This window comes from Papaver somniferum, chromosome 9 (assembly GCF_003573695.1).
Source record: "Papaver somniferum cultivar HN1 chromosome 9, ASM357369v1, whole genome shotgun sequence".
Classification (NCBI taxonomy): Eukaryota; Viridiplantae; Streptophyta; class Magnoliopsida; order Ranunculales; family Papaveraceae; genus Papaver; species Papaver somniferum.
Window position 1 is genome coordinate 3,407,041 of NC_039366.1, and position 14,014 is coordinate 3,421,054.

At 37.1% G+C, this 14,014-nt stretch overlaps 1 protein-coding gene across 1 annotated transcript; it reads left to right on the plus strand.

The window, feature by feature from the left end:
• Positions 1 to 8,979: 8,979 nt before the first annotated feature.
• On the plus strand, positions 8,980 to 11,389 carry LOC113308027 (xyloglucan galactosyltransferase KATAMARI1 homolog). Its single transcript, XM_026556502.1, has one exon. It carries the CDS (start codon positions 9,096 to 9,098, stop codon positions 11,172 to 11,174), a length of 2,079 nt encoding a protein of 692 aa, XP_026412287.1. The 5' UTR covers positions 8,980 to 9,095; the 3' UTR covers positions 11,175 to 11,389.
• The last annotated feature ends 2,625 nt before the right edge of the window (positions 11,390 to 14,014 follow it).

The window sequence follows — 14,014 nt, forward strand, 5'->3', positions numbered from 1 at the left end:
AAGCTGTAGCCGAGAGCCGACGATGAGCAATGGAGAACGACATAATTCCAAACATACGAATGGAGCTGATTGAAAACCTTAACCAGCTAGCCAGTAAAAGAAACATGTACTATTGCAAAAAAGGGAGCAACCATGGTTGGCAGAGCATTAATGGACGACGCCAATGCGGAAAGGCTGAGCGCGAAGTTGCAAAAACTTGGATGCCGTCTCATGTGCCAGCAACAAAATTTTCATCGCAACAAGATAAGCTTATACTCGGAAAAGCACAGAAGCCATACAAAGCAACAAACATGAACAATATGCAAAAATTAAGAGAAGAAAGCAAAATAAGACCCCAAATAAACAAAGAAGAAAAGAGAAAAGGTAAGACTTCAGATTAGGAGGCAAATAATATCCACGAAACGGTTTAAGAGAAACCTGACGCGCGTCGTGAACAACTCTCAGACAGAAAGCTAGGGGCAATGATAAGACCTATCCGCTGAGGGTCCCTTTTATGATGGCCTTCGGTAAGGTGTGCAGAAATATGACCAAGACGCCGACGTATTCGGTTGAGCTGCGGGTGCCTGGGACGTCTGGAGCGTTACCGGCCATGTCCGTCTGGCAAGTCTTGGCTACGATGCACTCGGTCCCAAAGAAACCTCACTTAGGGTGTGGCTTAGTGACCAATATCACAACGGCGAAAGGGATAAGAATTCACGAAAACAACTAACTGTCATAATAACCGGATGGGAGGAGACCAACATGCATGTTAGAGTTAACCTCCTTAAAGGGGAAATCAGGGGGAACATAAAGGGACGACACCCCCCAGATTAGGGAGCTGCGTGACCAAAAAAGACGGCAATATCATGGGGCTATTATTCATGGGAATAATTAGGCCTGTCGTATTGTCGCGAAGTAAGACCTCAATAGTAAATGTTAAGGCGGGGTTGATGGATCGTTATTCGGAAGAATAACGAGCGCCTGAGACTTTGTCGACTTAAGACCCTTAATGACAGGGTGGGCGCAATAAGACCTTAACTAGGAGGCGCAATAAGACCTCGTAGAGCAGCAAGGGAAAAAAAATATGTTCAAGAGGCAAAAGAAAGAAAGAAAACAAAAGCAAAAGAAAGGAAAGAAAGAAAATGAAGTCGTGGATGGAGCGAACTGGAAGCAAAAGCAAAATCGATGGGGCAAAGAAAATGGGCATGCGAGGAACAACGAAACAACACGAATCAAGATCCAAACAACGCGAAGATCAATGGATGAACGAAAAACCAAAATCATGCAACGAGGAACCAAAAACAACACGAAACGAGACCAATACCTTCAAGACTTAACGAACGTAAGGCGGAGGCGACAAAGGAGCACTATATTACTTTTGCTTTGGATAGCTTAAGTTCCTTCATCCACCAAAGCAAAAGGAGGCACACATATAGCGGAAAAGGGAGATATCCTAACGAGGAAGACGATGAAAGGAGGAGATACGAAGATGAAACGAAAGGAAACACGAAATAAATCGGAGACACGATGAAGAGCTACGACGAGGAGAAGGAAAACCTGACGAAGTGAGAGGCAAACGTCGCGCAGAAAATGAAGGAAACTTGAACCAGGAGGTCTTGGACGAACTGCGAGATATGAGGACCGGGAAGAGCAATTCGTGAAGAGGTGGTACGGATCAATTGGTTGGAGGCCTGGAGAAAAGGAAGGACATCAATGGGAGGGGAAGGACAAAAAACCGTAAGACGACGAAAAAACAAGTCGAGCAAAGAAAATGAATCAATGAAGCAACCTGTCTGAATCATGAAAGTCGGGGCTGTTGCGGAAGAGGGGACGAATCAACAAGAGGAGAAAGAGGATGATGTTGATAAGGATATAACATCGAAAGAACCAAGTAAGACACCCCGTCCAGTAAGGTACCAACCGGAAAAGCAAGATGGAATGGCAAAACGAGGCGACCGGATGACACAACAAGGGCATGAATACAACAACGAAGTGGTGATGGGAATCTCGCAAGAAGGAGATACACATTCAGAAACGATAATGGATTCGTCCCAAAAACGGATCCTATATCAAGGGGAAGGACCTTATGAAGATTACGAGGAAGAAGACAAACGAGGAATGCATAGGAAAAGGCTACTAGAAGGATATGACTGGGAGAGAGACCTAAGGATACGACTAGTGGAGGCGAGATACGAAAATCATAGGCTAAGATGCGAAGAAGGAAGAAGGCGTGAGGATGAGAGAAAACAAAATAAACGAGAAAGAAGCATTGGCGAGACAAGATGAGGGAATATGGATCACAAAATATTACATGATCTACGGAGATTGAGGGTACAAGTGGAGTGGAAAGATCACGGAGGAAAAATGACTCACAATGGACGAAGGAGGAAGGCGTGCCAACCACTCTGACCCTTGCAGGGTTGGAAATAACACTGGGGGAGAGCTGAGACGGGATGACCAAAAGAAAGGCGGGTCACTGCGAAGAGACCGAAAGTCGCGAGGTGATGAGGCCGGTAGTCACCAGACTAAGAGTATAAAGCCAACGAAGCAGGGATTGAACATGATAGCATGGACGGAGTTAAAACTCCCAAGGATCAACACGACTGTGGAGAGAAGTAGTACTGACTGAGGAAATCCCGGTGTTGCCGAATTCGAGAACAGAACCAACTCCGGGAACTAGGAGTTATGAGTTCTGCAGATATCACCGTTTTTGCGGACACCATACAAACAGTTGCAGGAGTATCAGGAGGAATACATAGCCTTGGAGGAAAATCTGAGGCAAGTTAGCGAGGTTGTGCCGATCCCGACAGAAGAATGAACTTCTCGGCTCTTATTGAGGACGATATGCGCTGTGGAAGACGACTTAATATACGAAAAAGGGGATTCGTCGAACGTAATCTCTGCGAAGCGCGTAGATGTGTCGATTAGAGATCAGGATTGGATTGATCAAAATCTTAGGCATGAGAAGTCAAGACGAAGGAATTATGATTCACGAAATAATAACGCATGAATCAAAAACCAAACATATAAGGGAAAAATCGAAGCGAAGCAATGAATGGTCCCAACAACAACCCATGATCGACAGCAACAAGATCAAAAAAGGGTGCATATATACAACAACGAAGTTCGGAACTTGGCAAAAGAATAAGAGGCAAGTATATACTTTTCAATTAATTATTCTTTCGCTCGTTTCTTCATCAGCAAAGGTCAAAGTCATCCACTCAAGCACCACACGTCTTGCTCCAAGGACTATACCAAAACGGATTTTTCCTTAAAGATCGCTCTTCAAGCAATACTCAAGGAAAAAAAGGGCAAAATGTAGACACCAAAAACCATACTCGACATGTGGTGCCCAATGAAAGCCGGTGCAGTATAGCATTCCTAGAATAGTTTACATAATATCTAGACCAAAATAGCTTAGTTTGTAAGCAAAGGTTATATTTGTGTATTCATTTCTACTCTAGTACTTAAAAAAATATCTAAGAGAGAGAAAGGGATCAGATTTTATTTTATCCTTATCTTCTTCTTCCCCAAAAAACTAGATCTAGAGCTCCCAAAAAACTTTTTAATGGAGTTTATGTAAACCAAATAATTATTAGTGAAGAACAATGAATACAAGTGTGGGTGTACCTATGGATTTTCCGTAGTTACAACCAGAAACTAAGATGAGCTGAGATTAGCAGAGGGAAAAAAAGGATCTACATCTTCGATCCATGATGGGAGTTGAAGTGGGAGATTAACAAAGGATGAACATGATAACGGATGAACAAAGGATGATTTCTTTGCTCGGATCTAGCCCCAGAAGACTAGATTTGAGCAAGATGAGGAGGTGGCAGTAAACTGTTTCTAGGTTTCGAAGATGGTAGAGAAAAGGAATGAGGAGCAAAATCTATTACAAGTATGGAGCAAAATCTCACGACACAAACAGAAACAGTAAGTGATGGCATATCAGATGGCAAACATGCGGTCTTGGATATAAAAGGATGAACCTAAAGCCCATACAAAATGTAGGTATGTTTGTTAGAATTGATTATGTGCCTTGTAAATGAATTATACCTGAGAATACTCACACATAGAATTATGCATGTTTCCAGCTATATAAGTTGATCAGTATGGAGGTTGTGTATGTGTTTTACTTAGGTACAACATTATGAAAAAAAAAAAAAAAAAAAAAACTACTCTTATAGAGGCATCGAATCAATTATGTCTTTGCATAATTAATCACTAAACATGTTAAGGCTGAGATGATGGAGAAAACTTAAATAAGAATATTGGATCTAACATAACATTGAAGGATGAAACGCAATAAGAATCATTTGCTTGCTTATACAAATGAAGCAACACCAATGGCTTCTTATACAAAGAAATATATGTTTGATGTTGTGGTCGGAGCATATGCACAGGATCCCGAATTAAATTAAAAAGCTGTTTATAATTATAGGTATTGTTTTTTTGTCTAAAAAATGCTAAAAATGTTCTTATATCATACTGAATGTAGTTTGGTCCGCCCGATCAAAAAAAAAAAAGAATGTAGTTTGGTCCACAATTGAACACTTACTCCTCCTCAGTCTCCCCAATCTTCTTCGGAAAATGTTCATATAGTCCCATCGACTAACTGTATCTTTATATTTTATATTACAGTATAAGAGCAAGTTTTATCGTGGAATCCAATCTATTTCAAGTGTGGAAAAATCATGGAATGTCAAGTCTAATGGCTTCCAAGTTGGGGTCTTCCACAAAAAATCCAAGCAAGGTTCCACCGTTTCGTGGAAGGGTTCGTGGAATCCATGGAAACGCCAATAAGAATAGCGTTTTTTTTTGTCCGTAGATTTAGGATGAGATGTTGAAATCTAACGGCTGAGAAAAAAACGCTATTCTTAATAGCATTTTTTTAGCGCTATTATGAATAGCGTTTTTCTAACGCTATTAAGAATAGCGTTTTCACTATTCCACCACTACACTTGGACTTCGATCCACGGTTCCAAATGCTGAGGTGGCATGGAAGATGGAAGATGGAACTCTTCCACCATAAGACTTGCTCCAATCAACAAACGTATTACACCATTAATGTTGAGACGACGGTGAAAACTAGAAATAAGAATGTGAGGGTCGTTCATAATATTTAAAGATCAAAGAGAACAACAAATTAAAATCTATGTGCATGTTGGTGTGTTTTTATGAAGAAATGAGGAACAATGGAACATTAATCTTATTCAAGTTCAACTCATATGACTTTGCGGATCAGATGACGAATTTATGTTCCTTAAATCTGTATCGTTAGCATATAAGAAAAACTAATCTCAAACATCAAAATACAATACACTTGGAAAGAAAGAATTTGAGCATCAACTCAATAATTAACACTACTAGCCCCAATATGTAACCATCCAAGGTAGCAGCTAGGCTCATGTAACCATCAGAACAACCAAGCGATGGTCCAATCTCAAGACACATTTCAACTATTCAGTTTTGCACTCAAAACCCATTTACGGCCCAGTCAAAGTGCCCACTTTTCCTACTTAATTTGTTAATTCCGTCTTTTGAGTTTTTTTTGGTTTTCCCTATTTCCCATCCCCACTTTTCCTATTTCCAGTCCTCCATAATTCGTATCCCCAATTATCCTGAATACCACCCATACAAAATTTCTAAAATCCTAAATACTATCTCTTGACCTCTTATTTACACCTAATAATAAAACCACACCACAACTAGACAAAAGCAAATAACAAAAAAAAAAGAAAACCTGGATAGCAAATCACATTTCCATCTCCATCTCTATCATCGACCATTATTTCTTCTGCTCCATCTCCATGATTAATCACCACTGAATATATGGAAGGCGAAAATTTGGTGTGTGATGTAGGCTAGATATTAAAAATGGTGGAGGAGAGAGACCAGAGCATCATGTATTATTTACGATTATACTATACTGATTGGATTAAAATTAGTTGGAGTATTTGAGTTAACGATTTACACTTTGCTGATTGGATCATGCACTAATGTTTGTTATCTAGAATTTGTAACCATGTGTTAGTAATTGGAGCATCCACTGCCTTTTGCGTTAATTTAACCGTGTGATTTGAATGTATATTCACGAGTACTTCAAGTCCTAAAGGATGATCACACTTTTAAGACTATCCTGCTGATTAACAAAGTTAATTAATTATCTCTAAACTTTGTTTACAAAATAGGTTCTAGTTAGAATTAACATAATCCGATTGATCCAGCATCCAGATATGTTTCCCTAGTTTTTCAATAATGAGATTTTCCATAATATGGTTTACCGATTAATCGCCGACAAAGAAAATTAAATGACGAAGATAATGAAATAGGTATAGTATGATAATTAATTGAATCTTAATTTAGGGTTTCTAACTTGATCGTTTTTTCCTTTTAATTGAAAAAAGGAATTAATGAAGAATAAGACAAATAGTAAATGGTATTGGTGAGTCAATTTGACTTTTATGGATAGTACATAGGAAAAACTAAAATCAAAAAGTAAATTGATTTTGGTGGTTCTGAAAGGGATGGGAAATAGGAAAAATGGGAGTAGGAAATAGGAAAAATCTATTTTTTTCTCTTTTGGAAGCATGAATTTTCTGCTAACAAAATTCTTCGACATTACGCTACATAAAAAGGAATTGTTGTTTTTTTGGGCACCACCCATTTTTCATGGGGGACCATGATTCCAACTTTGGATGGTTGTTAAGAAGTAATCTTAAATCACCTCTTATCTAAACATTTATGTTAATATCAAACTTATCCTTTTTAGTTAAATTAGTTAGTGTAGTGATTATTAAATAATTAAGTTAAATTAATTAGTGATTAGTGAGGTTAGATTAATTAGTTTGTGTTTAGACGAATAATTTTTGAGAGGAAGATGAGGGTTTTGGTCTTGTTTTTTTATTTTTATTTTTGAAATGGTTGATGTTGAAACGAGGGTTTCGGGTATTTAGATAATACTTCAAATTTAGTTAATATTGCGTCAATTGGCCAAAACTTTCGAAAAAATGAAAATTTTATAAGCTGAATTCGGCTATGACAGTAGAGTTCGGCTACGAAATCTGAAGAACAGGTAGCCGAATTCTTCTGCTAGTGTAGTTCGACTAATGGTTTTGAAGATGCAGGTAGCCGAACTCAGCTTTAATGGATTTTTTTTCTTTCAGAAAAAAGTTCGGTTAGGAGAAAAAAAATTGCGACGCAACCGAACTAAAAGTTCGACTAGGAAAAACTTTGCGACGTAACCGAACTCAATGTATAGGTTTTCAGAAAAAAGTTCGGTTAGGAGAAAAAAATGCGATGTAACCGGATTAAAAATTCAGCTAGGAAATTTTTTTTGCGACGTAACCGAACTAAACGTTCGGCTATGTAACAAAATTTGCAACGTAACCGAACTTTTCTCTGAAAGGAAAAACTCCACTAAAACTGAGTTCGGCTAGTTCGACAAAGTTTTTCACATAATTCCTAACCGAACTTCTCTCTGCAACTTCCATTTTCAAATCATTTTGATGATTACTACTAATTTTTTCTACCAAAAATGAATCACAAGTAATAGGTTGTAGAGAATTCTTAATGGCCCCCACCAAAAAAAGGATGGTGCCCAAAAAAAACCGTTCCATAAAAAACGTACACAGACATACAGATAAACCCAATAATGAAACCCCGGTTTTGCAGGGCAAAGCCCGTCTATTGTGTGGGAACAATTTCTATGTAGTTCAGAATGAAGGTCCATATAGAACCACTGGTAACTCAATCCTAAATTTGTGCCGGCACTAATTATTGTCACGCACGTCCCAGAAAGACGTTTGCAGTCAAACCTTTCAAGCGGAAAATATGTGCCATAGCTGCTCGCAAACATGGGGCGGCAAGTTGAATCGTGAAAGGATACGGGATATTAAAAAATGAGCTTAAAGCGGTAAAAGCCCACACAAGGCAAATGAATTATATGTTGGAATGTACACGATGAATTTATGCATGTTTCTAGATATAAATTGATCTATCCAACAGTTTCGTGTGGCTTACTTAGAGGGATCACAAACTGTATTTGAAGATCGTTTATGATATTAGTTATTTTAGAGGGATCACAAACTGTATTTGAAGGATGTATGTCTAATGCTGCCCTGTTTCGACAAATATAGGTTCCAAAGTATTCGTTCCAGTTAAAATGATGGAGGGAACTGGAAATTATCATTTGAAGATCTTTTATGAGTTTATTTATTTTAGAAAGTAATATTATATCAAAATATCAAATACATAAAGAAATAAGAACTAAAATGGATGAAAAAAAAATTAACAATGAGTGGATTTTTTTGACTGATGGCCTGATCATTGCTTCTGGTAATATGATTTATACATTTGAATTCAATTTTAGTTTCATGCAAATGGCAATTTGATGCTACTTGAATATGCATCTATAATAATTAAACAACTAATTTGAATTGGAAACTTCTGGTTTTAATGATAGTCCCTCCAATCTGCAGTAATCTGCAGTTTAACAAATGTGACCGTCGCGATACCAACTTGGCTCTGTATGTATCCATCAAAACAACCAAGCCCCCTGGTCCATTCTTAATACACATCTCAACTATTCATTTACAGTCTAAGTCAACGTGCACACATTTTCCTATCAATTCTTTTCAATTTTTGATTATCTTTTCCCTCAGATTAATCTCTTTATTATACTAAAAAATTTCGAACCTCAAATCCAAATTCGATTCTCAATTCAAACCGACACTAATGAAAGCCACACACGTCCCCAGATTTTTCGGGTAGCTTTTTGCATTATTTTAATTTTTTATCAGCGACAAAATTAATTAGCTAATTACGGAACGTCGTTGATGTATGAGTCATTGAGTGTACGCATAAACAAAGCCATTTTCAGTATGACTCGATACATTTTTGATTATCATAATACCCGTTAATAAGGATCTGATTAAAAATTAAAATTAAAAAATATTACTAGGAAGAATAAATTAAATTTTGTGGTGTCCTAGTATTTTCTCGTTAAACCACACTATTCCAAAATCAATACTATTCTTTGATTACTCTCCTCCACTAGAATTTGTCTCTGTTTTTCTTTTGCGGCAAAAACTTTCATGAACTCTTGCTAAGGAGTTATGAAAGAAACTTTATCAACGGTAAGTCGTGTTCCGAAAAGCCATCACCACGGAGGTGACCAGAAAATTGTGGAGAAATCAAACGGAGGAGTAGTACCGTACCGGTACCCGTCCTGGTTCGTTATCTTTGCTTCGTTTAATATGTTATGGTTCTTGATGTTTTATTTCAATACCGATGCATTTGTTAGTAGTAAGAACAAAGTTCAATCGATAATGAATGATTATGTGTATGGATTTGTGTCGCCACAACCAAAGATTATGATTCCTTTAGAGAATGAAACCGCCGTACCCCTCTTCAGAGAACCCATTAGAGATGATGATTTGGTAGACCGGTTTGGTACCGATGATTCAACGTCGGTTTCGTTGAATGATCAACCGGAAGCTGTTAGGCAAGAAGAGGTAGTTGTTTCACAGAACCAGTCAAAAACTGAAAATCTTCCTAGTCAAATGGAACTAGTAGGTGAAAACGTGTCTAGACCCAAACCCGAAGAACATAGCATCGAAAATGAGATTGAACCCATAGCTGTTCAGAACAAAAATGAAACTGTTACCATAGAACCAGTTAAGGAAAACGGGTCTGAAACGAAAACTGAAGATCCTGCAAGGGGAAATGAGATTGAACCTGTTGGCACAAAACTAGTTGCCGGAAACGGAACCGGACCCATTACCCAAGAAGATCCGGTTACGGAAGATGGTATTGAACCTATTGTTCACGACTTAAATGAACCGGCTCCAAGAAATGAGTCCGAATCTGATTTTGATCCATGTACTGGTAAGTACATTTATATGCATGATTTGCCAAAGAAATTCAATGAAGATTTGTTGATAGAATGTGACACACTTAACAAGTGGATTCCGATGTGCCCGTATATGGTGAACGGCGGACTAGGTCCGAGACTGGTGAACTCGCAAGGGGTGTTTCCTACCAACGGAGGCTGGTTTAATACAGATCAGTACATGTTGGAAATCATATTTCATCACAGGATGCAGCAGTACAAGTGTTTGACACTCAATTCTTCATTATCTTCGGCGATTTATGTGCCATTTTATGCAGGTTTTGAAGTTATTCGTCACCTGTGGGATACTGATGTACCGACTCGGGATGCTGCTACTGTTGAACTGGTGAAGTGGCTCACTTCAAAACCTGAATGGAAGGTTTTAGGAGGAAGAGATCATTTCCTAGTTCCAGGGAGGACAACATGGGATTTTAGAAGGTTGTCAGAAGATGATGCAGATTGGGGTAATAAACTTTTGGTATTACCCGAAACTGAGATCATGCCGGCTTTATTAGTCGAAGCAAGTCCATGGCAGGTAAATGATTTTGGGGTACCTTTTCCGACGTATTTTCATCCTTCGTCAGATGGAGAGGTTTATGAATTGCAGAACAGGATGAGGAATCAGCAGCGGCGTTTCTTATTTTCATTTGTTGGTGCACCGAGGCCAAATAACACTAAATCTATTAGAAATCAGCTCATTGAACAATGCCTAGGATCAAAGAATTGCAAACAACAAGACTGCAAAAACAAAGAAAACGGCGAGAAACCTTGTGAAGACCCAAGTACTGTGATGAAAGTGTTTCAAAGATCGGTATTCTGTTTAGAGCCTCAAGGAGATTCGGCTACTCGAAGGTCCACTTTTGATGCTATTTTAGCTGGTTGCATACCAGTTTTTTTCTATCCAGGGACTGCTTACACTCAGTATACATGGTATTTACCGGAAAACTACACACAGTATTCAGTTTTTATATCAGAAGACGAAGTTAGAGACGGGAAGGTAAATATCGAATCCGTTCTACAACAATTTTCGCAAGAGCAAATTCGCGCAATGCAAGAGGAAGTTATAAAATTGATTCCAAAGGTCATCTATGCAGACCCACGGTCTAAATTGGAGACCATTGAAGATGCATTTGATATAGCTGTTAAAGGAGTGCTCGAAAGAGTGGATAAAGTGAGAAACGATATACGAGCGGGACGAAATCCTGATGAGCCTCCTCATTCAGCATCCAATACATGGAAGTATCGTTTGTTCGGGACAGAAGAGAAGCACGAATGGGATCATTTTTTTGAAGCTCCAAAGTGAGAAGAGAAATAGAGTTAGATGGTACTTAGTGTCAGCCACATTTTGTAAAAGTTATGTCCTTCAAATCTCAATTGTTATTCTTTTGTGTTAAGTATGTAATCTAGAGAGAAAAAAATAGCGCAAGTATATCATTTGAAATTCCTTATTATTGTAACGATTTTTTGCATGAATAAATGAATAATGTGTGACACTGGTAGCTAGTAATTATACTTATATATAAATTCATCCATCTAAAAGAACTTGAATATGCTTGGTTTGTAGTAGAACGCAATTATACATAATGAAGAAGAGAAATAACAATGGAATTATTGCTGGAGTCGAATTGTTAAAGGGGACATTTCACACACTCATTTCGAGGTGACAGAAGTAAAACCTTGACAGGTTTAGATGAGTGAGGAAATTGAAGAGTTAGATTCGGAATAAGATACAGTTTTAGTTATACTTCTGCAAATGGTAGAGCAGGGAACCATGAAGTTTTTTCTTTGTACAATGATTACAAACAAATGATCAACTCTAGAGTCTTCATTATAATTAGCTGCCGGAATAGAGACTGTTGTAGCATTGCTATCCCACACCCATCTAGCAGTCAAGAATTAGATAGAATAAAGTGACGTATCATCACCACCATCTTTATCCCGCTATTGTGTTTGTATTTACTATAGTTTCAAAAGGTTTGCATTGTCAATTTTTTATCCATATTGATATCTACTCTCTAGTTGTTGCTTTCCTGGTTACCAAAGAATGACATTAGAAACAAAGACCATTCCCACTTACTAATCCACTAATTTCTCAAGATGTTCCCAACAGAAAGGAAAGTTATAAAAAATTTATCCAATCAGTTGAAGATCAAAATGTGGTAAGAATCCATAATCAAAGTATGGTTTGACCAAATTCTTCACATTGATGCTGGATACACAATTGAATAATACGAATCCCCTAGATTAAGTACTTCAAAGCCCCCAAAATCCATCTAGCTTAAGCTAAAATTAATTGCTCAGATGTATAAGGTTGTCGATTAGTATCCAGAAATAAATAGGCCCACCCCTTAATTCAAAAAAAATTACAACCCGAACCTCATTTTTCTTTCGTGTTTTCTTCGAAAATTTGAGAATCTAGATTGTATTTATTGGAACGCAAAATGGGTCATTTGTCCAAATATTTTTAAAACATGGTTCTAATGGACGAGTAAAAATTAATATGGGTGAAATGGACACCAAAAAATAGCAGGAATGAAATCGGATTCATCCTGTCTAAACTTAAAAAAGAGCGAGGATGAAACTGGATGCATCCTGATGTAATTAAAAATAAGAAAAAATATTTGAAAATGGGTAGGATGAAACTGTTTACATCCCGGCTATTTTTACGTTATCGTCCATTTGAACAGTATCAAATTTTACATGTCCTTTTCACCCAAAAATTATAATTATTAGGTTAATTGACCAATTTTGTGTTGTCGGAACGTATTGTCATCTCATAAGAAAAAAAGTTTTAGGGAAAAAAAAAAGAAAGTCCTTAATTAATTATTATTATGGAATAGTGTTAGTTTGTTTTTAGTAACTTTTAAAGTAGTAGGAATTGAATAAATACTCTCCGCTGTGGCGGGATTTAGACAAATACCTATGTAAGGTTAACTATGTTTAATACCAAAACTACCCTATTGTATGGTTGTTAAGTTTAAATGTTGATGTTTTTTTTATATTTTATTTTTACGGGTTAAAGAGTGGTTGGTAGTGGCCCCTTAAAACTAACAATTATATGGTCCAGGGACCGAATCCCATCACCTATAAGGGAGGGAACATGGAAACCATCAGGCCACTTAATTCTCAAATATTAATATTATTTAACAGATAAATGGTCCGGATGTTAGATAGAAATAAAAATTAGAAATCAATAAGAGGTCTTTTATTTCATGATCTAAGTTGTTTTTTTTTTGGTCAATCAACAATTTCGATTTATTCATATCAAAATCGTGATTACATGATTGTTTACAAGAATAACAATTACATCAAAATACAAGATAATCAAAACCCTATTACAAATATAGATATCAATTACAAGTAAATCGCGAAGAGAAAGAGCCATAAACCGCAACGATATCCAATTTCTGTATATGTAGTAGGGAAGAATGATGGTATTACCCGGATTCGATCCCGACCATTTAATATAATTTTCTTCTTCTTCAACAAGAGAGGCTCTTAAAAGAAAGGAGTAATTTGCTCATGATCTTGTAGATCCAAACGTACATGGATCCCCTAAATCCCTTTGATTGAATATGGATCCAAAGCAATATCGTGTTGAATCAACGATGTTCTTGAATCGAGAATAGCAAGCCACGAACCAGCGATCGAGGTTTGAATAAATCGCTCTCAAAGCGAAGAGAAAATTTCCCCAAATGGCGAAGAAAATTCGCTCCAAATAGCGAAGAAATATGTCGAATGACATAAAAACAAAAGAAAAATAAATTTTATTGAAAAACTACCTACTATAACTTAAAAAAGAGAAGAAATCTTGCTCAGATTTGGTCCAAATCTGAGCAAGATGGTAATGGAGAGTTTTTCTTTTTCCTAGAGAGAAGTAGAGAGGGAGATAAAAATGAAATGTTTAAGTTGATTGTGACATGATCTAAGCTTTTAGAAGGTAAGAGGCATATATTAAGTATGCAGTTTAAAATTGATTTTATCTCCAAGAAAACTTGAAACTTTTACAAATAAAGTGTAATATCTATTGTATTGGGTGTTGTAGCCTAACAACAAATATTGGGCTATGCAGAAAAATTATAGTTGCAAATTATATTTAGAATGCACGAGATGACAAGTAACAAGTTTTAAATGTTTCTCTTA